Source organism: Simochromis diagramma, unplaced genomic scaffold, assembly GCF_900408965.1.
Source record: "Simochromis diagramma unplaced genomic scaffold, fSimDia1.1 OVJJ01000371.1, whole genome shotgun sequence".
In the NCBI taxonomy this organism is placed as follows: Eukaryota; Metazoa; Chordata; class Actinopteri; order Cichliformes; family Cichlidae; genus Simochromis; species Simochromis diagramma.
This window is the reverse complement of record NW_024386920.1, coordinates 1,890,613-1,913,887: the sequence shown is the minus strand read 5'-3', so window position 1 is coordinate 1,913,887 and position 23,275 is coordinate 1,890,613. Positions and strand designations below refer to the sequence as shown.

Here is a 23,275-nt window from a genome sequence, read left to right as displayed (position 1 = left end):
TTTTTTATGCTTGAACAGTCCATAGTTTAGTTTTAAGAGACTTAACAGACAAAAATCCTCTGAAATGATCAAGTATAAGGACAAGACTGAAAATGAGATGTTTTCTGTGTCTGTACCAGAGCAGACACAAATAATGTTTCCCACAGCAAAATCACATATTATAGCTAACTATGACATTATCCTCTCAGAAGCTACAAGAGGGTACGTAATTTATTTTTAATGAGTGAAAAGTGACATTATTTGTGTGCCTCTTTATCATAGAGTCAGCAGCAGGTACATTAGAAAGTCTGTTTTGTTATCAGTTTGTGCTGTCTTCTTCAGAAAGGCCCACAGCTACATGAAATGCTCGTGGGTCTTGTTTCACTTCCCAGTTGTGCAGAGAGCCATGGGAGCAACTCAGATCGGTCTGCCGGGTTGTTGTTATGTTATGTTGTTATGTTATGTTGCTATCAAAGCCAGAGAAACGGGGAAGAGCCACCAGAAAACTTTAAAAATTAGAACTGGAGATTGAACTATAAGAGGAGAAATACAAACAGTATTAAGCTATACGCTGAAGCATCAGGCATGACTGGCCTGATTTGTTGAATTATTGCTTGCTTAATTTAACTTTATGAAGCCGTAGCACTGTTATTGTTTCACATCAGAAGATAAATCCTCATTATCCTGACATGATTTTACTCCAGATTATACAGAGCAATTTGTCATGTGCGGTGTTACTTGTATAACGCATCCAGCCTCCTCTAAATGGAGCGTCGTTGTTTCTGAGTGTTTGAGTGTTTTTGTAGTTATCAGCATCAGTTCAAAAAGACAAAAACAAAAAAACAGCTTTAATGCTTCAGAGCAGATGCAGACACAGTAGGATGCTAGTGGACAGTTGGAGTGTGTGTATATGTGTGTGTCACGAATATACTGCGAGCCCTAATCCCTTTAGAGAGAGCACACCTGCTCAGCACAGTGAGCCACGACAATCTGAGAAACAGGCACCCACGCAAAGGTAATTTGGGTTCATTAGTGTTCATTAGTTCTAATTACAATAATCGAGGTGCAGACACCCACACTCCCTTGTTTTTATTTGTACTATGTATTGTATAAGGTTCATGGGGCACTGTATGCTTCGCTCTTACCTGCAGGATTTGTAGTATTTGGCTGTTGTGGGAGCAAGAAATCTCCCTGGGAGTTGTGCCATCATTAGCAAGCAATGTCAGCTAATAGTAGCTACCCTGGTAAGCAAGGTGCAAATGGCCTGTATTTGTACAGCCCCCTAGGGACCCCAAAGCACTTTACACACCCAGTCATCCACCCATTCACACACAGGTGGAGGCAAGCTACAGTTGTAGCCACTGGGGCAGACTGACAGAAGCGAGGCTGCCATATCGCGCCATCGGCCCTTCTGGCCAACACCAGTAGGCGGTAGGTGAAGTGTCTTGCCCAAGGACACAACGACCGAGACTGTCCGAGCCGGGGCTCGAACCGGCAACCTTCCGATTACAAGGCGAACTCCCAACTCTTGAGCCACAATCACCCCACAGGTTCTCCTAAACAGTGCACATCTGTTTGTGTAAATAAGAGCAATTTTTACTTGTCACATTTGCATTTCAGTGAGGAGCAATATAGCGAAAAGAGGATTTATTTCTATTTGCAGTCATTTGTATTTTCCACACCTTTCATATGTGTGTGGAACACCTGCTTGCCATTACACTGTTTAAGGAGGAGTTGTAAAGTGGCTTATAGCAGCTGGACTATCAACTGATGTAGGCTGTCATTACCTTCATCTGCTATCAGCTGATATAATGGGATTGCTAACCAAGCTTGATTCACACAACTCAAGTTACCTGTGGTCCCTCCACGACCACCACTACCCCATATTTGTCATAAATAAGAACATTATGTAGTTAAAATGAGAAATGTTTTTGTAACAGGCTGTAGACTTATGTATTTCTACTCTAAAGTTGGCCTTTTTTAATGAGGGACTTTATCGGCATAAGCCAGACCAAATCGTCAAGATGCTATTTAACTGCCATAGTGACACGTTAAAGCACGTAAGTTATTATAACTGCAGTCTATGCAACAGTGTGTACAAATATAGGACTTAAACAGCTCTGTACTAAATATAATGTTCCAATTAACACTGTATGCATTTTGAGAATTTTACATTTAGTTGTCTAAAAATGTAGTTGCAGTGAACGGTGAATTTTTTTTATACTAGCAGTACTTCTGTTAGTGAAGCAAAAGAGTTTTCCATGGGTTCTTCAAACAAGCCGTTTAAAGCTACATATTTAATAACTGGTTAAAACCATTTATTGTTGGGATGGAATTACAAGTGAGACAAGAAGTTTGAAGATCATCTATTCAAGCTTTAACTGAGATAAATGTAGTCATGTGGCGCACGCTGCTCTGCAAAGCTACTTCACTGCCCTGTATGCCACCCATGGTGTGAATCTATTAGCAGCAGTGCTTCAGAGTGAAGGCTGGAGAGCAACTTTAAGATAAGCACTGGAGACACAGTCCCCAGTGCTGTCCATCTATCATTCTCTCTCCTTTTGAGACTCTTTTCAATCTGTAATCGCAACTACAACTATTGTTATTGCTGTTTGACCGGTCTCTTTTTCCTCTATTCTGCCATTTTTATGTCTCTGTTTTACTGCCAGTACAATGTGCCTGCTGTAGAGAATTTAAAACCCGCAATTTAGATTGTTTATTTATTTATTTTTTTTCCAGTATTTGGAAGAAAGGGTGGCGTCATAAGCTAATGCTTGCTAGCTTGGATGCCAAGGTGCATCCCCAGACTGTCCAGCCCACAGATGCATGAGTTGAAGAGATTCTCACATCAGATTAGTAGTGATGACTGCACCTTTGCTTTGTTAAGCATGTTGCACTGTGGCCCCAAAGCAAGAAGGTTCCGGCCTTCTGATTGGCCCTCATCGGCTGTGGTCTTTCTATGTGGGATTTGCACATTCTCCCAGAGCACTTCACAGAGACAGCTTTTACATTTCAATCCAATTCAGTTCCATTTTATTCATATCACAAGACAAGGTAATGACCGTACAATATCAGAGAGAAAACCCTGTGAGCAGAATATCATCAGCAAACACTTGGCAACAGTGGGGAGGAAAAAACTCCCATTTAACAGGAAGAACTCGAGTGTTGTTCCCGTGCTGTGCTGAATTCTGAATCCCGACTGAAACTCTTCAAATTAATAATTCTTCTGCAAACGATAAATTAGCTGTTTTACAACTACTCTGCTCTCCAGTGATTGGCCTATAATTAGCTAACACAGCTGTGTAAAGTGATAGCTTTTAAAGTAATGGTTTAATTGCTGCCACCTTAAAATCCCATGGTATGTAGCCTGATAATAGAGATTACTCCAGCTTCCTCCCAAAGCCATTCGTGTCAGGTTAATTGGTAATTCTTAAAGGGCTGTAGGTGTAGATTAGAGGGGGTGTAGCTTTTCCTTTGTGATCGACCGATGACCTGAACTTGTGTTCAAATTGTTGTGTCCCTACTGCAATCTACACAATGGGTAACCATAAGCCGAATGATCAAGGACATGTTGATGATCATGTGTTTTGGTGGTTGTCATGCCAACAGGTGCATAACTGCTCTATTTTCTTTTCCACCACCATTGCAAATATATTTCCCTGGACTTTGATTATGTCTCTTTGTACCCATCTTAGGCGCATTATTATAGTGCAGGTGCTGTTTGTGTGGTGATTTTTATTATAAAACTCAAATGTCTCTTGAATAATCAAAAAAGAATTACCAGAATCGTAGAAGGACAGGAGTACTGTTTGGAGTAGCCAGATAAAAGCTTTTCAGGCTGCATTATTCATACTAGCTCCATTATAACATGTCCTGTAAATATAGTTGTAATTTTTCCTTGAAGCCTTGAATGCTTTACAACCTCATATCGGGGCTATACAGCTGCTATTGCGGAACCATACACTCTGCTGGCTAAAGATTTACGCTGACATGCAAGTAGCACACTTGAGTGCATGCATACAAAGGCCGCAGCATGCAAGCACGCATGCACAAGCAAATTTTATTGGTATCGACCAACACGCTTGGACACAGAGGTCACAGAAAGAAAATCTTTAAATCATTAAATCACTGAAGGCCTTTGTGTGGAGGGGAGGCTCTGTTGTTTAAAAGATTACCTCGACAGTAGAGTAAAAATCGATGCGATGTACACTCAGTGTCAGCGGGCATGCTGCCAGCTAAACGTTTAGAGAGAAAGAAGAGGGCAAGACTATAGACAGCAGAAAAACTCTGTGCAAATAGAAGAAGTGGAGGTTTATTGCAATCTTTTTGCATATGCCGTATGGTACAACCTTAATACAATATCTGTTAATTTACTGAATGCTTAATGATTCCGCCCATGTATGCTGGCCCTGAAGCGTCCTTTCTCAGTGTGATGACTCCAAAGAAGTTTAGTCTAAGTTCTCATCTTTTTCTCATCTTTTCCTTCATTTTTGTCACATATCAATATGCTGTTATTTTGGTCATTGCTAATATTAAACAACGCGTCAAAGTTTTAAATGACCTTGTTGTTTGTACAATCGTACAAATGTATTTGCACTTATTCTAATTTATTTATTGTTTTATTCTTGGCTCTGCATGATCTCAGCACAAAATATCATACTTAACACCATCATCTCAGCTACAAAGTTCTGGCTGTGAGCACAGGAGCCACACCCACACACAGTTCAAAACTTCTGTTTGCAAAGGACATCCAATCAGAGAAAAGTTAGCTTTTACCTTTGGCAGTAACTACAGCCCCAAGGCTTTTTGAGTGTGATGCTACACGCTAAGCACACCTTTTTTGGGCAGTTTCTCCCATTCTTCTTTGCAGAACCTCTTAAGCTCCATCAGGTTGGATGGGGAGCGTCAGTGAGCAAACATTTTCAGATCTCTCCACATATGTTCAGTCAGGCTCTTTGCCACTGAAGGACATTCATAGACTGGTCCTGGAGCCACTCCTTTGTTATCTTGGCAGTGTGTTCATGGTCGTTGTCCTGTTGGAAGATGAACTTTTTGCCTAATTCTGTGCTCCACAGCGCGTTGGAGTGGGCTGTCATCAATGATGCTTGTACTTTGCTGCATTCCTTTTTCCTTCATCCCTGTCTAGTCTCCCGGTTTCTGCTACCAATAACATCTCTCTCCACAGAGCAATGCTGGAACTCTGTCAGAGTGATGTTCAGGTTCTTGCTCACCTCCCTGACCCTTCCACCCAGACACCAACAGGAAGTGTCCTGAAGGTGCCAAACTTATTTAATGATGATGGAGGCCACTGTGCTCGTTGGACCTTCAGTGCTGAAGATTTTTTTTTTTTTTTTTGCACAATCCTGTCTCGGAAGTCTTTAGACAATCCCATTGATTTCATGGCTTGTTTTGTGCTCTAACATTTTTATAAATTTGGAAGAACTTTTTTTCCCTTTGTCAGTCACAGATGTTCTGTGCAGAATTTTAAGGTCAAAAATTAACGCAATTCGTTTTAAAATAAGGCTGTAACATGACAAAATGTGGAACAGCAGCTTTGTGAATACTTTACAGAGGCACTGTTTTTATCTACCTCAGTCTGCAGAAACCTCACATTAGTTTCAGATCTTTATACAGAGGGCAGATTGTTTTTAGTCTGAAGTTACCTTGTAGCAAATAATCGGTTCATTACCAGTTTGGACATCTGCAATAAAAAAAATACTATGTAGGGATATTGTAGGGAATATGTATGGAATCTGAAGCAATACTATAAAATAACCATAATGACAATGATTGAAGGGCCCTGTGTGTTTATGAGTATCGGTGTAAAGGAGAGTCTAGTAAGTAAAATAAAAATACACCAGATAATTGTTTTCTTTTCCATCACAACCTCAACTTATAAAGGTTAGAATAGAATAGAATAGAATTCAACTTTATTGTCATTGCACATGCACAGGTACAGGGCAACGAAATGCAGTTTGCATCCATCCAGAAGTGCTTTAGTGATATAGCTATATTACAATATATATTAGCAATAATATAGATATGTGAGTATATTACAGAAATGGGTCTATTATGGTATGTTATAATGTACACGGTATGAAGTATGTTGTGAATATTCTATAACTATAAGTATGTACAGGCTGTAGTGCGTACAAGCTATGTACAGGCTATGAACAGGATATAAATATGAAAAACTATACAGAATATGAAATAAATAACTTTACAGAATCTGAGATATACAGCTATACAGAAATGGGAACTATGCAAGTTGTAAACAGTTGTAAAGGTTGATAATCTGCCCAATTTGCCTAATTGAGCTGCAAATCTGCCTCAAATGTCCCGAATGCTGCTGAAATAGAGGAAAAAAATCATTTTGACTGGCAGACTGGGGTGGCAGTGCTTTGCTGTTCAAGGTCCTCTCCTTTGCCAAGTAGAACATTAACAATGCAGGCACACTCTCCAGCACTCTGCCAGTTTACAGCACCAAATCAAATAAATGTTTGTCCCTCTTCCTTTCCTTCTCTCTCTTTGACACACAAGCAAATTTGTTGATTTCCTCCATCTCCCCTCTCGAGCGTCGACACGTTCTCTTCTCTGTTTCTCCTCTGTTTATTTGCTCGCTCCCTTCTGTCGAAGCTGCATCTTCCTCAAACCAAGTTATCTTTTCGCAATCTTCTCCCACGATAGCAGTGGCATTTCTTTTCTTCTCTTTTCTGTCTTTGGCTGAAAACATTCCCGCCGTCAGCACAGTTTATCAGAAAGCAGTTAGAAAACAGCTTGAAATAGGCCAGTGTGTGTCCTATAAATATGTAAAAGACAAGAAATGGGCGATTAAGATGTGACATCCTTGTGGTAGTTGGCCACTAATTGGTTACTCCGCTTTTAGGGGGAATTTGACAGAAACTTTAATGGCTCCATCTGTATTTGGCTCATTGCAGCGTGTGATGGAGCTGGAAGAGGAGCACACACATTCACACTAATGCCCTTGCATGTGCTGTTGCCTCGCAGCCATACACAGTGGCATTTACACATACACATGCTGTATTAAAAAACACACACGCAGAATCTGTACAAACCCAACAACAATCCTGTTTGCATATGTAGAGCAACCCAACTGTGCAAAGGGTGTTTTCTGTTTATTAAGATTAAATTAATTTTCAAGATGCAGCACCATGCTAACAAGACATACGATTAAATGAAATGTGAAGCAACACTCAGGAGGACCATTTGGCACCATAGTAGGTGGCAAAATATTCACCCAACCAGTTTTCTGGCGGCCAACTTTAAATGACATGTTGTGCTTCAGAAGCTTGAATTTACACCACAGTTTAAAGCAGCAGGTTCAGATGCTGCTGAGCAGGTGTACGGCTTTTCCTGGCTTTGTGTGCTTTGTACATAGATGATATCAAAGTGAGCATTAGGGTGGTCACAATACTAGAATTTAAACTCGATACCAATACCCAGAAAAATAAATACATTTCAACCCCATGCTGCAACACAACAGAAGCAATTGTGCAGACGTCATATCTTGAAAATGTAACTTTAACTAATTTTCCCAGTTATGAGTTAATCTGACACACTTTCTTTTTAAACCTAAGTTTAGATGTTTTCTTTGTTTTACAATGAAATAAATGTAATAACAGAACATGAGTGTAAAATGTATTTTAGGACCTACTAATAAACAAAGGATATGACAAATATCTGACATCAAAATAATTTAATTACTGTAGAAGAAAAGCATTCTGGTTAAAAGTTAAGATAAAGCTCGGTGTTAGTTATGCTAAAATATATAAGATATAAAAAGCAATATCTTTCACTATGAAGGATTAAACCAGTCACTGCCTGCATTTTAAATCTGACCTGAGCAGCTGGAAACAACAAACACATATAAAAAAGTTGAAAAGTTTATCATCTCTCTCATCTACCGTTCATACTGCTCTGCCTCAGTCTGCAGCTCTTTAGAGCCTCAGCTTTGCTCTTCAGGCCTGACATTCATCCATCTGATTTTGCTGTTCTGCTTCCCTTTATTTTCTCCAATTAGTTCTCCACACTTTTGACTCTTCCCAGTTCTATTACGGTTCCCCTGCTGCTCTGCACAGCCAGCAACCCACGCAGTCCATGTAGGCCTAACCTGCTCTGCCACAGTTCAATATTTTAATTGTGAGGCCAGTTGCTGGACTTCTGGGAGAGAAATGTTCCCCAGTTCTTCGTGATACTTGGTTCAATGATGTGCCACATGTTTGCATGAAATATCTGGACCGGCTCGGTGCCCACTTCTACTACAAAACCATCTTGCTGTGGCTGCAGTATATGGTTGAGAATTGTCTTGTTCCCGTTTTTTTCCATCGTCGTCTGGATGGAAAAAAAACCTATATATACTGTTCAGCACTGACTTTGTCTTTACGCATGCTTTCAATTGACTGCCTATGACAACTTGTATGGCTCTGCTCCTCTTTAGTGAATACACTGCAATCCATGTTTCCTAATATAGATAAAGAAATTAAAATCAGAATTTAAATAACAGTTTTCTACTTTGCCTCAGTAATGTTATGGATTCATTGGCCTGTTCAGGGTTAATTGCTCATTAACTGAAGGTGTCATAACTTCCAATTGTTCTGGGACACTTTAACCCCAGTTTTCCTTCTACCCTGTGTCCATCACTGGATTTTCTGGGAGAAACTGCTCTCTCTGTATCCTTAGACAATTAGTACATAGAATAAACATTCCCATTAACAGCGTTTAAGAAAGAGTGTATGTGTCTCTTCTTATGGTTATTTTTTTTCAGGTGATCTTGTTACTTAAAACCTGTCCCTCCTCATCTGCCTTTCCATCAGCATGTTATTTTATTTTATTTGGACAGTTCTCCTGTGAATGCCCCGGCACTATTTTATATTCTACATCTTATTTAATATTTAATTATTTAATAACAAAACAATACATAAATAATTTGGAAACAACATACTGGTTGTTTGCTTGCATACTGTTAATAGCAGGAGTTAGTTTTGAAAGGGTTTAAACCACCAAGTATAGCAACCGAGTACGGTTGCCAGGAGAACCGTCTTTCTCTTGGCAACCTTGTTTGTTCAGTCTTTTTTTCAAATTTTCTAGTTTTTCATTTTTCACTTTCATGAACTGTAAACTTTAACATACTGATGCCTGTAACAGCTGTTTATATAATTTTTGACAGCAGGCTGTAAACAGGATTTTTTCTGCTGTGAAACTCGGCATTTTAATTTGGGGGATACACGGGAATATTGCCACTCCAGGGACTACACTTCAGTGTGGGTTTAATTTTTCAGCCCTGATGTTGCTTCTTTGTTTTGGCATACCTGTCCATCAAGATGGGCAACTTTTACAATAGATAATGTAGATTTCTGCCACCACAACATTGTATAAATGATATAAAATTGCATACATAATTATGCCCACACATTTAATAGTAAAAAGAAAAATTATGTGAAATGTTGTCACAATAAAATGGATTAGCAGCGATAAATTTGACTTGAATGATGTTTGAAGGAGAAATCTCTGATTTGGCAAGTATGTCTGTATCCTGTGAAACAGCTGGGCTTAATGGACATTTAATGCAGTGACGTTTCATAATGGGCTTTAATAGACATCGATTTACGCAAAAATCTTGTGTTGAGTGCTTAATTTAAATTCCATAAAAAGATGCAACCTGGACGAGATACTGAACAGCTGTTTTTATTACTTCTAACATTGTAGTTTTCATGATTTCATTCGTACTGCTTTGGAACCAACAATAGGTTTTGTACCACTCACACATGAGCTGAATCCAAGCAAACATGTACACTTTAACACACGGATGCCCCAAACACACACACACACACACACACACACACACACACACACACACACACACACACACAGTGCCAGCAGGCTAATAAGTGTCAGTGTGCTATGCTTCTACAGCTCTCTTTACTCTGAGGGGATGAAAAGATTGCTTCCTCTCTGCCTAGTCCCTTTTTTTTCAGTTTCTCCTTGCCATCTCATTTAGGCTCCTGGGACTTTTGTTATTTGTTACTCTTAAAGTTTCAGTTATTTTTCACTCAGTTTAAGTGAAACCTTAAGTCAGAGGTTCATTCCACCTCAAGACTTTCAGTTCACTTTATTTAGCAGGGTAAGAACACTGAGCCTCATTCACAAACAGAAATGTGTAAAAAACCTTTTCCATTAAATATGTCAGTGGCAGACTTTGTTCTTACGGCTGTGCCCGTGTAAGGCTACAGTCACACTATGGAAAACTGCTTAACAAATTTATTAGACCACCACCTAGTGTGAAATTTATCCCAAAGCTGCCCTAAGTTATTGGTAATTATCAAAATTGTTTTATTTATTTAATTTACTGTATTATAAAAAAGCAGGCTGCCCTTCTATTATTACTCTGCTGTAACTGAGACTTTAGTAAATGGAATTGGAATCACTGTGAGTCAATTCAAGTGATCATGGTCTGCATAGTGCCGTGGACCATTTTCTCAGAAACAGGTTTACTTTGAACTGTATCCAGGAGAAAAATGTGGAGTTTCTGAAAAACTACAAACTCCTGAGAAAAAACTTGCAGCAGGTTCAGATTTGCATGCATATGCTGTGTGTTTTTCTGTGCACGTGGTATTCTGCAGTCTCATTGCTCACCTGCCTGCAGCGTTGCTTCCAGCCTGCACTGGAGTTTTCTCTCCTCTTTGCTCCATACCCAGCAGCTCATCTCAGTGGACCAAACCCAGATTCACGCAATTCTATTAGACTCCATCTAAACTCTGTCTGCGTTTTTTAAAAAATATTTCGCTTACAAAAGTAAACTTAAAGATTTCTTTGAGGTGGATTTTGCTGAAGTAGTAACAGATATTTCATGTGAAAAGCAGTTTCTGTGTTATCATTAATAGCATCAGTCTGTTTTAAAGCTTGCTACTGGTGTCTTCATTTTTTAGCATTTTTAAAAAGAGCTTAATTTTAATAAAGTTTCAGAAAAGTGTTGATTCTGGCTAAGATCACCAACTTTCACATTAAAAAAACCATACCAACATGTTTGAGCAGTTCTTGTAAATGACCACTTCCAAAGTGAGTTAATTAGAGCCCAACAGATATAAGGGTTTTAAGATTGATGCCGATACTGATCCTTATACAACCGTTGTAGGAGCTTGGTCCGCAATAAGTCAGACTCGTTCCCGGTGGTTGACGCCGATTCTCTTCATAATTGTTATGGAGAGAATTTCTAGGCATAGCCAAGTGCTTTCCAAGCTTTCACTTGGATGGTCTCAGAATCTCATCTCTGCTTTTCACAGATGATGTAGTTATGTTGGCTTCATCGGGTGATGGCCTCCTCCCAAATGAAGGAGTTTAAGTATCTCGGGTACTTGTTCACAAGTGACGGGAGAAGGGAGCAGATCGACAGACACTGTGGCTGCAGTGATACAGACGCTGTACCAGTCCGTCGTGGTGAAGAGAGAGCTAAGTGTAAAAGCAAAGCTCTCAGTTTACCGGTTGATCTACGCCCCTACCCTCACCTATGGTCACGAGCAGTGGTGGCTGGCCTCTCCCGTAGAGATAGGCTGAGAAGTTCAGCCATCCAGCGGGGGCTCAGAGTAGAGTCGCTGCTCCTCCACATCAAAAAGAGCCAGTTGAGGTGGTTCTCATAAGGATGCTTCCTGGGCGCCTCCTGTGTGAGGTGTTCCGGGCATGTCCCACCAGGAGGAGGTCCTGGGTTTATGGCCTGGGAACACCTTGGTGTTCCCCCGGATAAGCTGGGGGAGGTAGAAGATAAATGGATAGATGGAGCCATGCTGGGGGTGTGTGATTAAAAAATCCAATATATCAGCCAATATTTTTTCAGGCACACAAAACATAAACAACATTTGCTATATGTAGTTTAATATATATAAGTGGAATTTTAAAATTACTGACATTTTTACTGTCACAACAGGCCAACTCTGCCTGGTTCAGCTGGTTTTTGTATTTGTGGTGTTCCAAGCAGAAGTTGCCTACACAGAAATTGCAGTGTGCCCTCATAGTAAACAAACTATGCAACATCAACACTTACAACACAGTTGAAGGGTGGCTCCTCTGTCTCTTCTTTACTTCTTAAATATTCATTTATGTGCAATTATACAGATACAACCACTTAGATTTCCTACTCCCAACTGGTTGTCAGCCAGTTCCCAGCCACTACAAGTACACCCTCGTTCTCCTGGGGTGTATCTGCTTTTCACTATTTAGTCATTCCATTACTATTATGTTGCTAATATGTTGGTTGGGCTATAGAGTTAATCCCAGTGTGTGAATGTGTGTGTGAATGTGTGTGTGAATGGGTGGATGACTGAATGTAGTGTAAAGCGCTTTGGGGGTCCTTAGGGACTAAGTAAAGCGCTATACAAATACAGGCCACTTACCATTTGACTGCACCTGCATCCATCTATTATATACAGTCTGTCATGATTTGATGACGTGAATACTGTAAACACTAATTAGGTTTCAAACAAGCCGTGGTAACAAAAGGTGAGCAGGTTCAGGCGTTCAGTTGTCATTTTACGTAGTCAGCTGTTTCAAATGCCATAGACGCTATTTGCTACCAGTCTTATTCTTAGTCTGTACCCTCCTCCACCTACAACAATGCACCTCATTTAGTGACTCAACAGTGAGTCATATTTTGTAATTTTGCCTCTGTACACCACCACAGTGGATTTTAAATCAATCAAGATGTGGTCAAAATGCAGTCTTTCAGCTGTATTTCAAGGAGTTTAGGAGAAATGTCAATAATGAATTTTCTTTTAGATACTCTCATTTAAACAAAGTGCATTTATCGCTACTTTTCACTTCTACTTTCCTGAAACTTCTCAGTAAGCTGCTGCATGCTGGACTTGCATTAAATACACATCAGCCAGCTAAAGCACAGTGAAAAGGAAGACCGATTCTTAGCTGCATCACATTCACATTGTGAGTGTTTCTGCTGGTAAACAGACTGAGGTTTGTGTGCTTTATATTATTAAAGATATGCTGAGGCTGAAGGGGAGGATAGCAGGTGAAATTCATGTTTAGTGTCAAAAACATCAGACCATATGATCAGCCAATAATTTCAATCATATTTGATTTTTTTAATTTATAAAGATATTGCATGTAGGATACAGGTATACTTAAAAGCTCAATTAATAAGTCATCACTTGAGAAGCTAAAATGAGCAATACAATTGTATGTGCATCTCCAGCTGGAACAGCTCATTTCCTGTTTACCTAGCCCTATCCTTTGTCATTGCACCTTGCCTACATAGATATATTCAGATTTTACCACAGAGTATTACACCGTAAGCAATGCTTATGTAATTATAAGCTGCAGTAATTTCATCATCTGCACACCTTGTTTTTTCCAATACAGCTATTACTTCATCCCCATAAATTGATAAAAAGAACAAATTAAAAGTCTCCTCAACAGAGAAGAAGAATTATTCTACTCTATTCAGAATAGATGGGACGTGGAGTCAATGATTAGAGGTCTTTTCAGTTCCTATCTCTTAGATCTCTCAGCCCGGGAAGCGTGGGGTGGACCTCTCACTGTCGCAGCTGATGTGAAGTTGCTGCATGCCTGAAAAACAGGGGATGATGTTACTATCGATTTCCACTTAAATGCTTGCATGTCATCTCAGCACCTCATAAAGGAAATCAATCAAAAGGAAATCAAGATACTCAGACATCTGCACTTAGAACTTCTGCAAGGGCAATGCCATGTGTCGTGTTCAGAGGTAACAAATTCACTTTCATGAAGGTGCATACGTTTTTGGCTCTAGACCTTAATCAGACAAAAAGCCAAACAAATCCCAAAACTATTCAGTAAACAAAAGTGAAACTTTAAATGGGGGTAGGGATAGGATTAACCCCACTGTAAAACAAAGCTACTGCGTCAAGGCTCCAACACCAAAGGTAACTTTGTTGCTATCTCTGCGTATCTATACTTTTCATTAGTTTCTCTAAAACATATGCTTTTGCAATGTTGGATCAAAGTTTCTAGATTTTGATATAATGTTATTGCACAAGTAATCACTGTATTTCCACTACACTAATACCATTTTTTTTAATTATTAGCTGGAATTAAACGTTCCAGTGAAGAAAAGCAAACTGCTACCAACACTGTTCCAGTCGTCATTACGACCCATAGCACCAAATTACTTCCCACTGGTTCATACAATTAATATGTAAACTCTATATTGATGAAGTTACTATTCATGCATATGACATGCAGAAGGAATAAGTTTAGTCTGGATGTAAAGTTATGCCTGTACCAGAATATTAGAATTGTTGCTCTGTCACTGTCACAAGTCAGTCTACTATAAAGTTAATGAGTTGTCCCTTTGACACATAATAAGCATGATTATTGTGAGATTTTCTTTGAGCACTTACCATTTTTTGTTGCATGTATTCTGTTGTGGTCCACACTCTGATGTGAATGTTTAAGTTTTGGCTTTATGATCCTGGTATAAATGTTTTCATCTTTGTCGCTTTTACAGCCCAGGCGTGAGTAAGCAATAAGTTGTGCTATTTGTTTAGTCATGGCTGTTTTTTCCAGAACGGGTGGCGGTATTTTGCGAGGGGTCGCCCTGGGGTCTTTTTCATTCCCCTCACTGAACACATCGTCAGACTCATCTGAAAGGGCAAGCGGGCGAAGATGCACAGCGCAGAGTTCATCCAGCGTCACCGCGGGCATTTGGATCCTCTGAGATTGGAGGAAAGCTTCTGAGTCAGAGTGGCGTCGTCGGGAGGGTTTGGGTTTAAGGGCGGGTTTGGTTTTAGGTAATGGCTCTGGTTTCAGAGGGTTAACATCAGGGATTGTGGGGAGGGGAATCTGCAGGGAGAGCCTGTTAGCACGAGCTCGGGGGTTGAGCGAGCTGGACTTGGGATGCAACTTCCAGCCTAGGGGGTCGTGGCCAATGATAAACGATGTCTTAACTGGAGGAGGGGAGGAGCAGGATGAGGTGGTGGAAGAGGTGGAGGGAGATGAGTGACTTGGTGATGGTGAGATCCCCATGGGGGGGCAGGAGTAGCGTTTCACTGGATCACAGGATGCTACAGGGGTTTGCGGGAGCGATGCGCTACGCTCAGAAGGCTGTGGTTCCTTCTTGATCTTGTTTGTTGTCACGTTAGAGGTGGACACTGCTGACAAAGGACGCGCTCTGCTGGGCTCCAGGCTGTGTGGTGACCTCTCTTTGAGCCCTCTGTTTTTCTTTCTGAGGATCACCTGATTCCCTATAACCACATTTTGACTCATCTGGCCCCACTCATCAATACCATTGGCAAGTGCTGGAGTAGCAGTGCCGTTACAAGCATTGGGGTATTTTGTCTTGTTCATCTTGGGACATTAGTGTGCAGATAAGCCTGTGAAGAAAAACACATATATATAGAGAGAGAGAGGGTGGAGGCACTTAGGATGTTTCAAGGTTAAAAAGAGGAAGAGCAGATGCCCGTCTTGACTTCTCAAATTTGTGTTTCACAACAGCTTTCTTTTCACAACAGACACTGTGGCTACTATGTCAACACTCATATGCTGTGTGAATCTTCCTGTTGACAGTTAATTGCTGAAACACTTCTGTTTTATTGGCCTCAACACTGCAATCACATAGAAAATGAAATGTCTCAGATGTGTTCCTTCAGTTCACCAACTGGCTTCAGTTAAACCCAAACCTTATTACTTATGAGTTTCACCATTAGTTTCTTTAGCCTCTACTTTGAAAAACAAAACAAAACAACTACTTCTTTCCACATCAGTATGCAATTAAATTACTAAACATCACATTCACTGATAAAAGCTGATTGCTTAAGTTAGTAAATGAAGTTAAGTTTAACGTAGTGCAGCTCTTGGGAAATGAATGACAACGGTATGTTTACAATGTACTTACAGCTTAAGTAAAAGAGATCCAATGCAAAGCATGAAATGTAAGATGTTGTTTACCTCCGGTGTTGCTTAGATCGCTGTTGTCTTTCAGCCTGGGCTAATCTATTTCACTCTCCTATCTTTATAAAGCTCAATGGGTGTTTCCTCCCCTAAATCTGACCACAGCTTCCCCAAACTAACGCCCAGAAACCCACATTTCACACACAGGTCCTCATTTCACACACAATAGCACATGTGCACTCAAACACACACTCCAGTCAGGCTTGATGAGCAGCTGCTTTCATAATAGCATGGAGTAAGAGCAACATCTCTCAGTGTCTAGTTGTTTACATGAAAGGTATTTAAGCTAAGAAGCTAACCATGGTAGTATACTAGAGACTAGACTAGAAATCGTAATTATACGACTTACTGTTATTTTCATAATTACAGCATCTTTAGCCAAAGAGTTTTTCCACTGTGTGTGTGTGGAATATATATAAGATGTGTAAAAAGAATACACAGTCTTTGGCGAACACTGATGCTTTTCCATTTTGAAAGCCTCCCTCATAGTGCCCCATATAGAGTACCATATTCAAAAATAAGCACTCTCAATGATTTTTGGTGTTTGTTTTCAAGAGTTTAAATCATCTCTGCTTCATAAACCCTGGAGCTGCTGCCAAGGACATTTTTAACCACTCAAGCAGTGGATGCTCAAATCCTGGTAATATTACTCAGTTAGCTCGTCTCTCTCTTTGTTCCAGACCACAAAATACCAAAGAGGAAACACTGTTACTTTTTGACATTTGTGACATTTATGAGTATCCTGACAATTGCCATTAGTTTTACTATGCCTCATTAAAGATGCATTGAATCACATCTTAACTTTAGTTAATGCACGTCTGTCTTATATAAGTATACAGTTGATAACATTAGGTAATGTTACTTACTTATATTAATGTTACTTTTAATGTTGCTTACTAATCTTTCCAATATCATTTCATGAATATGCAGAATTTATTTTATTACATGACTAATTATTTTAATAAAAAATAATGAATTAAGAAAAAAGTTTTTTTTTTTAATATTAAATATTTTATATATTCTTCTGCCTACACAGTGCTGGAGAAAGCTACCAAACAAGTCAGCAGAGTTATAGTTTTTGGCATGCAAACACAAAAAAACAATAGTTAACAAATGGTTAACTAGGCTTCAGATAGCATAAGGTGCACCAGAGGCCACGAGAAGGTGGAGCAATCTTCACCACCCTCACTATCTCCTGTTGCTGCCACAGCAACAGGAGATAGTGAGGGTGGTGAAGTGAAGATGGCTCTGTGATTGGTTTGGAAATATTCTTATTACAACAAAGCAGGGACTTCCAAGTTACACCTGATCATTATATTAATGTAAATCATCTGTAAGATGGCACATGGCACATTTATCCCTTATGGGGTGGATCAGTACGTCACTGATATGTCGATGTGTTCAAATAAGCTGATGTTGACATATAATCTGCGTAGCATCTGATCATTACACACTGACAAATTTCATTGCCTGCTTTTTATGAGCAGCACAGGAGTGGAGAAGAAGTAAAGAAGTGAGAATGAGGAGTGTGACACATAGATGAAACACTAAAAGAGCTGCAGTAGAGGTGAAGGATGGGAGTGCATTAGATCGACAGATTTGTCACAGTTAAAAATGAATTCTTGTCAGACATTAGAAGCAGCAGGTCCAAGATCAGATTTGAGTGTTTAGAATTGAACACAGGAATAGCAAAATATCATCTACTGGGATTACATCAGTATAGCTTTACTAAGTAACACCTTAGTCCAGGGGTGGGCAACTCCAGGCCTCGAGGGCCGGTGTCCCTGCAGGTTTTAGATGTGTCCTTGAACCAACACAGCTGATTTAAATGGCTAAATTAGCTCCTCAACATGTCCTGAAGTTCTCCAGAGGCCTGGTAACGAACTAATCATGTGATTCAGGTGTGATTGACCCAAGATCTAAAACCTGCAGGACACCAGCCCTCGAGGCCTGGAATTGCCCACCCCTGCCTTAGTCTAGAAAGGAAACAGCTGAAAATAACATAATGAAGTCCCATGAGAATTCAGATGGCATTTTTTGTTTGCCATGGAAGAGCCACATTTTTGACCGTTTACCAGTCACAATAGTGAAGAGAGAGCACATGACAACACTCTACTTGCTAAAAGTGCTAAATAACAAAGGAAGATGCGTTATTTTTGCATGTCCCAAATCAAATGTTCAGACTACCAAAATAAAATTGAAAAGTCATGCGTGGAGGAATATATTGTGTGCTGGGTCCTTAAGTTGTCAGTAAGGTATCTGTAGTAGGCAGGCCATCTGCCCAGATGGCTACTCCTCCCTGAGCCTGGTTTTGTCAGGGCTTACTTCCTGTCAAAAGTAGGGATGGGTACCGGTATCCGGTACCATTATGGCAGTAACCAGACCGAAAAGCAGCGCACATTTCGGTTTCGGTGCTTTTTTTTCCCTGAGATGTCATACACTTTGGATTCTAGCCAATCATTTTACCTTTGCAAGCGTAGTAGGCGGGCCCAGGTACGTACGTTCTTTTAGAGCAGAGCTACAGATTAAAAATGCCCAAGGCGAAGGGTCAAAGGTCTGGCTGTACTTCACAGCAAAAGATGCAAACCCAGCAGCCTTCAACAAGTGCTTTAAGGTGATACTGTGCAAAGGAGGTAACACCTCGAATCTGATGAAACACCTGGCGACGCATAGCATTTTGTTAAAAGCCGAGAAATGCACCGTATTTGATAGCTTGCTGCAAGACCTCACACCGAGCACATCTACTGCGGGTGGGTTGCCTGTTATCGGACCCGGAGTTAGCAACATCCCCCAAAAACCCGAAGAGGAGAGTCCTGGCCCCTAGCCCTGCCAGTGTAGCAGAAATGATGACTGGTGATGATGGCCGCAGCAGCCGTTCTTCTCTGCGTGAGTAGCTTAATGTTGTTCGTGTGTAATTTACGCTGAGTAGGCTAACCACGTTATTACATTAATGCATTTAAGGTGAACTAGCAAACACCGTCGTAGTTACATGCGGCTGTCTTCTTGTTTGATGGCAGATGCTCCCTTCACCCTGGCCAAAAAGGCTAAAATGACCAAAGAAAAAGTGGAAAACAGCTAAACATGAGAGGTTTTTGGACAAAGTTTGTGTTCTCCATTCTTTAAGCACTGTTTTGAGCACCGTTTAAGCACCGGCACCGTTTCAAAAGTACCGGTTTGGTACTGGTATCGGATAAAACCTAAACGATACCCATCCCTAGTCAAAAGGAAGTTTTTCCTTCCCAGTGTCACCAAGTGCTTCCTCGTAAGTTTCACTGCCTAACCCTAACCAAAAACAAATGTAAAGAAAAAGCAAAGAAAATAAATTAAAATGCAAGTAAAACTCAAACTATATACATAATGGTAAATATATAATGACAATAAAGGCCTTTTCTATTCTAACACACTGTGTAGTTGTTGCTTTGAGGGGTGAAATGACCAAAGCCTTCATAAATCTCTCACAACCCCCAGATTCAGACTCTCTTGTCCTGTCGAAACTTTTTTGTCTGACATCAGAAGCAAACCATATTAAACCGCCCAGTAAGAGAAAATGAAAACAATGGAAATTTGTGTCCAAGACCACAAATCTATAGATAGCAGTTCATAAGTATTTCACATACCGCTGAGACTGTACTGTTTATAGGGCATGTTTGTGGAGAATTATCTATACCTGCTTTTCTGTGAATATCAGAATTGCTAATCACAGTGACATCGTATTTTGATGAGTCTGTCATGAGCGAGGTGAATTTTGGAAACACCAGATGACAGTTTTGTATTTGGAAGAGATTTACAAGGTTCAAGGAAGCTGTAGCAATATTCAAATTACACCCTGGCATGATCCGCTGACTTCTAGCGACTGCTGCCCTTTTTTCTTAGCATGGTGTGCAGTAACATTTTGAAGTTGTTTACCTCTTTCTTTTTTTTTGAACACCAATGCTAAGCAGCCCACAAAGTGAAAACCACAGTCAGGACATTCAGTATAACCCTCAAACAGAGCGTCCAGGGAGTGCCAGTCTCCCATGACTCTTTGTACAGACTCTGCAGTTGTACACAAAGTGTCAAACTGAAATCTTTATCAAGGCTGTAAATCTTGCCCACGTGTTACAAGCCGTCACATGTACACTACATGTGTTTTCACACATGTTCGCACGTACTGCAGGAACTCTTAACGCTCAGCATCGACAGCGATTCCTTTGAAGTTTGATCCCTTCACTTCAGAAGCAGCGTTCCTTCCCTCACTTCCCCATAATCCACCCACAGACTGCCGGGATCATTCAAGGCTGTGTGAGTAATTGGCAGGTTCGCGTGTTGTTGGGAGCTGGGTCTGCTAGGTCAGAGCTCAGTACATTAATCTTGGCGTAATGAAGCGATGTAAACCTCACAGGACACTGTAAATCTACAGACGAGAACGAGGATTACTGCTGCTCGGAGTAGTCGTTTCTTGATGATACACACAAGGGGGGGGGAAGGAAATGCATGTGCGAGACACCTAACCTTTTTTTCCTTCCTGTTTCATCCAGTAGCAATGAAAAATATTTGCCTCGCTTCCTGCTCAGTCAATGTGTGCTTATTGATGCTTGAAATGTTAACGGTATTTCTGTGCCCAGCTGGCTCTTTCTATTTGTGTTATGTTTGGGGTTATATCACTTTCTGTGTCACACATCACTGGTAACACTCTTGTGGAGAATTTTTCAAAACAATAAGAAAACTGCCAAACAATGTAAGGTCCAGTACTGTAAAATACAGCATTCATAAATAATGTGGGAAAACTGAAGATGTTTGTCTTGAAGTTGACAAGAGAGGTTTGTTCACAACAGCTGAGCACAGAAACAGGATCAACAGAGGTGTGCACAGCATTGCGCTGCAGAAAATTGAGAGATTTGGCAGTTTGATCCCCTCAGGTTTGCTGGCAAAATGATTAAAGGAACTCCTCGGATTTTTTGAGGAAACCGTAATGTGAGCATGACAGCCAGGGACACGTCGGCAGGGTTTTTGGAGGAGTTCTTGGAAGTGTATTTGAGATATTATTGCTAACATTAAAAAATGCCGTGGGATACATCATTTCCTGATTTTAATGTCAGCAAGAAGAAATTGTTTTACGTCACTCCAGAAAATATGCAGATAGCTTTTTTTTAATGTAAATGTGTTGGGACATACATTTCTAAAAGTGGCAGCTTCAAAGCTGAAGAGCGGATTTGTTTGTTTTAAAGGCAAACTCCTAAAGCACACCTATTATACTCAGCTCAAGCTCCATATTTATTAATAAGTGACTTTTATGTATATATTGTGCTATTCTTAGTTAGTGTGTTGTCTGTCTCTGTTAATGTTTGTTTATAATGGAGCACTGTAACGAAAAATAATTTTCCCTAGGGATCAATAAAGTATTCTTATTCTGATATTTGTTTACAGTTTAAAATTACTCTTATACTGGGCCTTGGTACGGCCTCTCATTTCAGCCTCTGTCACTAATATCACTCTTTTGCCCCTTTGTACAGTGACTGACTGTACCTGAATGTACTCATAAATATACATTGATTACTTTGTAATTATGTAGCCACCATACATGGGCCGAGACGGACATCGCTGCTCCATAATCTAATTATGTTCTATATATGTGGCTAGAGATCGCCCACATATATAGTATACTAGAGGTGGAGGAGGAAAGAACTGATAGGCGTTCGTGTGCTTTGTAGGCAACTTTTAATTTGTGTCTGCACCTTCAGGTTAAAGATATGAGGGACCATACCTGTGTTTTATCATCTAAGAAAGCGAGAGACAGCATGACTGGCATCTGGATAAAATGTCATCCTCTTCCTCCTCGCCTCAAGCCTCACCTCCTGAACAGTAGTCAGGGCTCTAACAGACAGAAATGTGCATAAAATGCTCATTTATTCTCAATATTGCAATTTCTAATTGCCAGCAGATGAGTTATGTGACCCTGCTGTCTACAGACAGCTGACAAAGAGCTAACTAAACAACATGAGGTAGTTATAAGCTAATGCTATGCCAGCTAATACAGATTAAATTGCCACTTTCAGCCAGAGGTCAGCCCATACAGGGAGTGCAGAATTATTAGGCAAATGAGTATTTTGTCCACATCATCCTCTTCATGCATGTTGTCTTACTCCAAGCTGTATAGGCTCGAAAGCCTACTACCAATTAAGCATATTAGGTGATGTGCATCTCTGTAATGAGAAGGGGTGTGGTCTAATGACATCAACACCCTATATCAGGTGTGCATAATTATTAGGCAACGTCCTTTCCTTTGGCAAAATGGGTCAAAAGAAGGACTTGACAGGCACAGAAAAGTCAAAAATAGTGAGATATCTTGCAGAGGGATGCAGCAGTCTCAAAATTGCAAAGCTTCTGAAGCGTGATCATCGAACAATCAAGCGTTTCATTCAAAATAGTCAACAAGGTCGCAAGAAGCGTGTGGAAAAACCAAGGCGCAAAATAACTGCCCATGAACTGAGAAAAGTCAAGCGTGCAGCTGCCAAGATGCCACTTGCCACCAGTTTGGCCATATTTCAGAGCTGCAACATCACTGGAGTGCCCAAAAGCACAAGGTGTGCAATACTCAGAGACATGGCCAAGGTAAGAAAGGCTGAAAGACGACCACCACTGAACAAGACACACAAGCTGAAACGTCAAGACTGGGCCAAGAAATATCTCAAGACTGGTTTTACTAAGGTTTTATGGACTGATGAAATGAGAGTGAATCTTGATGGGCCAGATGGATGGGCCCGTGGCTGCATTGGTAAAGGGCAGAGAGCTCCAGTCCGACTCAGACGCCAGCAAGGTGGAGGTGGAGTACTGGTTTGGGCTGGTATCATCAAAGATGAGCTTGTGGGGCCTTTTCGGGTTGAGGATGGAGTCAAGCTCAACTCCCAGTCCCACTGCCAGTTTCTGGAAGACACCTTCTTCAAGCAGTGGTACAGGAAGAAGTCTGCATCCTTCAAGAAAAACATGATTTTCATGCAGGACAATGCTCCATCACACGCGTCCAAGTACTCCACAGCGTGGCTGGCAAGAAAGGGTATAAAAGAAGAAAAACTAATGACATGGCCTCCTTGTTCACCTGATCTGAACCCCATTGAGAACCTGTGGTCCATCATCAAATGTGAGATTTACAAGGAGGGAAAACAGTACACCTCTCTGAACAGTGTCTGGGAGGCTGTGGTTGCTGCTGCACGCAATGTTGATGGTGAACAGATCAAAACACTGACAGAATCCATGGATGGCAGGCTTTTGAGTGTCCTTGCAAAGAAAGGTGGCTATATTGGTCGCTGATTTGTTTTTGTTTTGTTTTTGAATGTCAGAAATGTATATTTGTGAATGTGGAGATGTT

The 23,275-nt window shown here is 40.5% G+C and overlaps 2 protein-coding genes and 1 long non-coding RNA gene across 6 annotated transcripts in view; 2 read left to right on the top strand and 1 right to left on the bottom strand.

Moving 5' to 3' along the window:
• The window catches only part of LOC120736505 (ras-related protein Rab-26), a 120,241-nt gene that overhangs the window by 81,072 nt on the left and 15,894 nt on the right, over positions 1-23,275 (top strand). The gene's annotated exons all lie outside the window — the stretch shown is intronic.
• On the top strand, positions 1,422-10,768 carry LOC120736506. The gene is made up of 2 exons (XR_005696516.1): positions 1,422-5,880; positions 6,266-10,768. It is a non-coding gene; the product is annotated as an uncharacterized LOC120736506 (long non-coding RNA).
• On the bottom strand, positions 13,061-16,160 carry LOC120736504. Of its 2 annotated transcripts, none has more exons than XM_040036686.1 (3): positions 15,875-16,160; positions 14,382-15,353; positions 13,061-13,569 (listed from the first exon to the last, which is right to left on the bottom strand). In XM_040036686.1, the coding sequence occupies exons 2-3, from the start codon at positions 15,325-15,327 to the stop codon at positions 13,508-13,510; spliced, it is 1,008 nt and encodes a 335-aa protein (XP_039892620.1). In that variant the 5' UTR covers positions 15,328-15,353; positions 15,875-16,160; the 3' UTR covers positions 13,061-13,507. The 2 variants fall into 2 exon arrangements, with proteins under 2 accessions (XP_039892620.1, XP_039892621.1); XM_040036687.1 differs by having other exon boundaries at positions 15,928-16,160.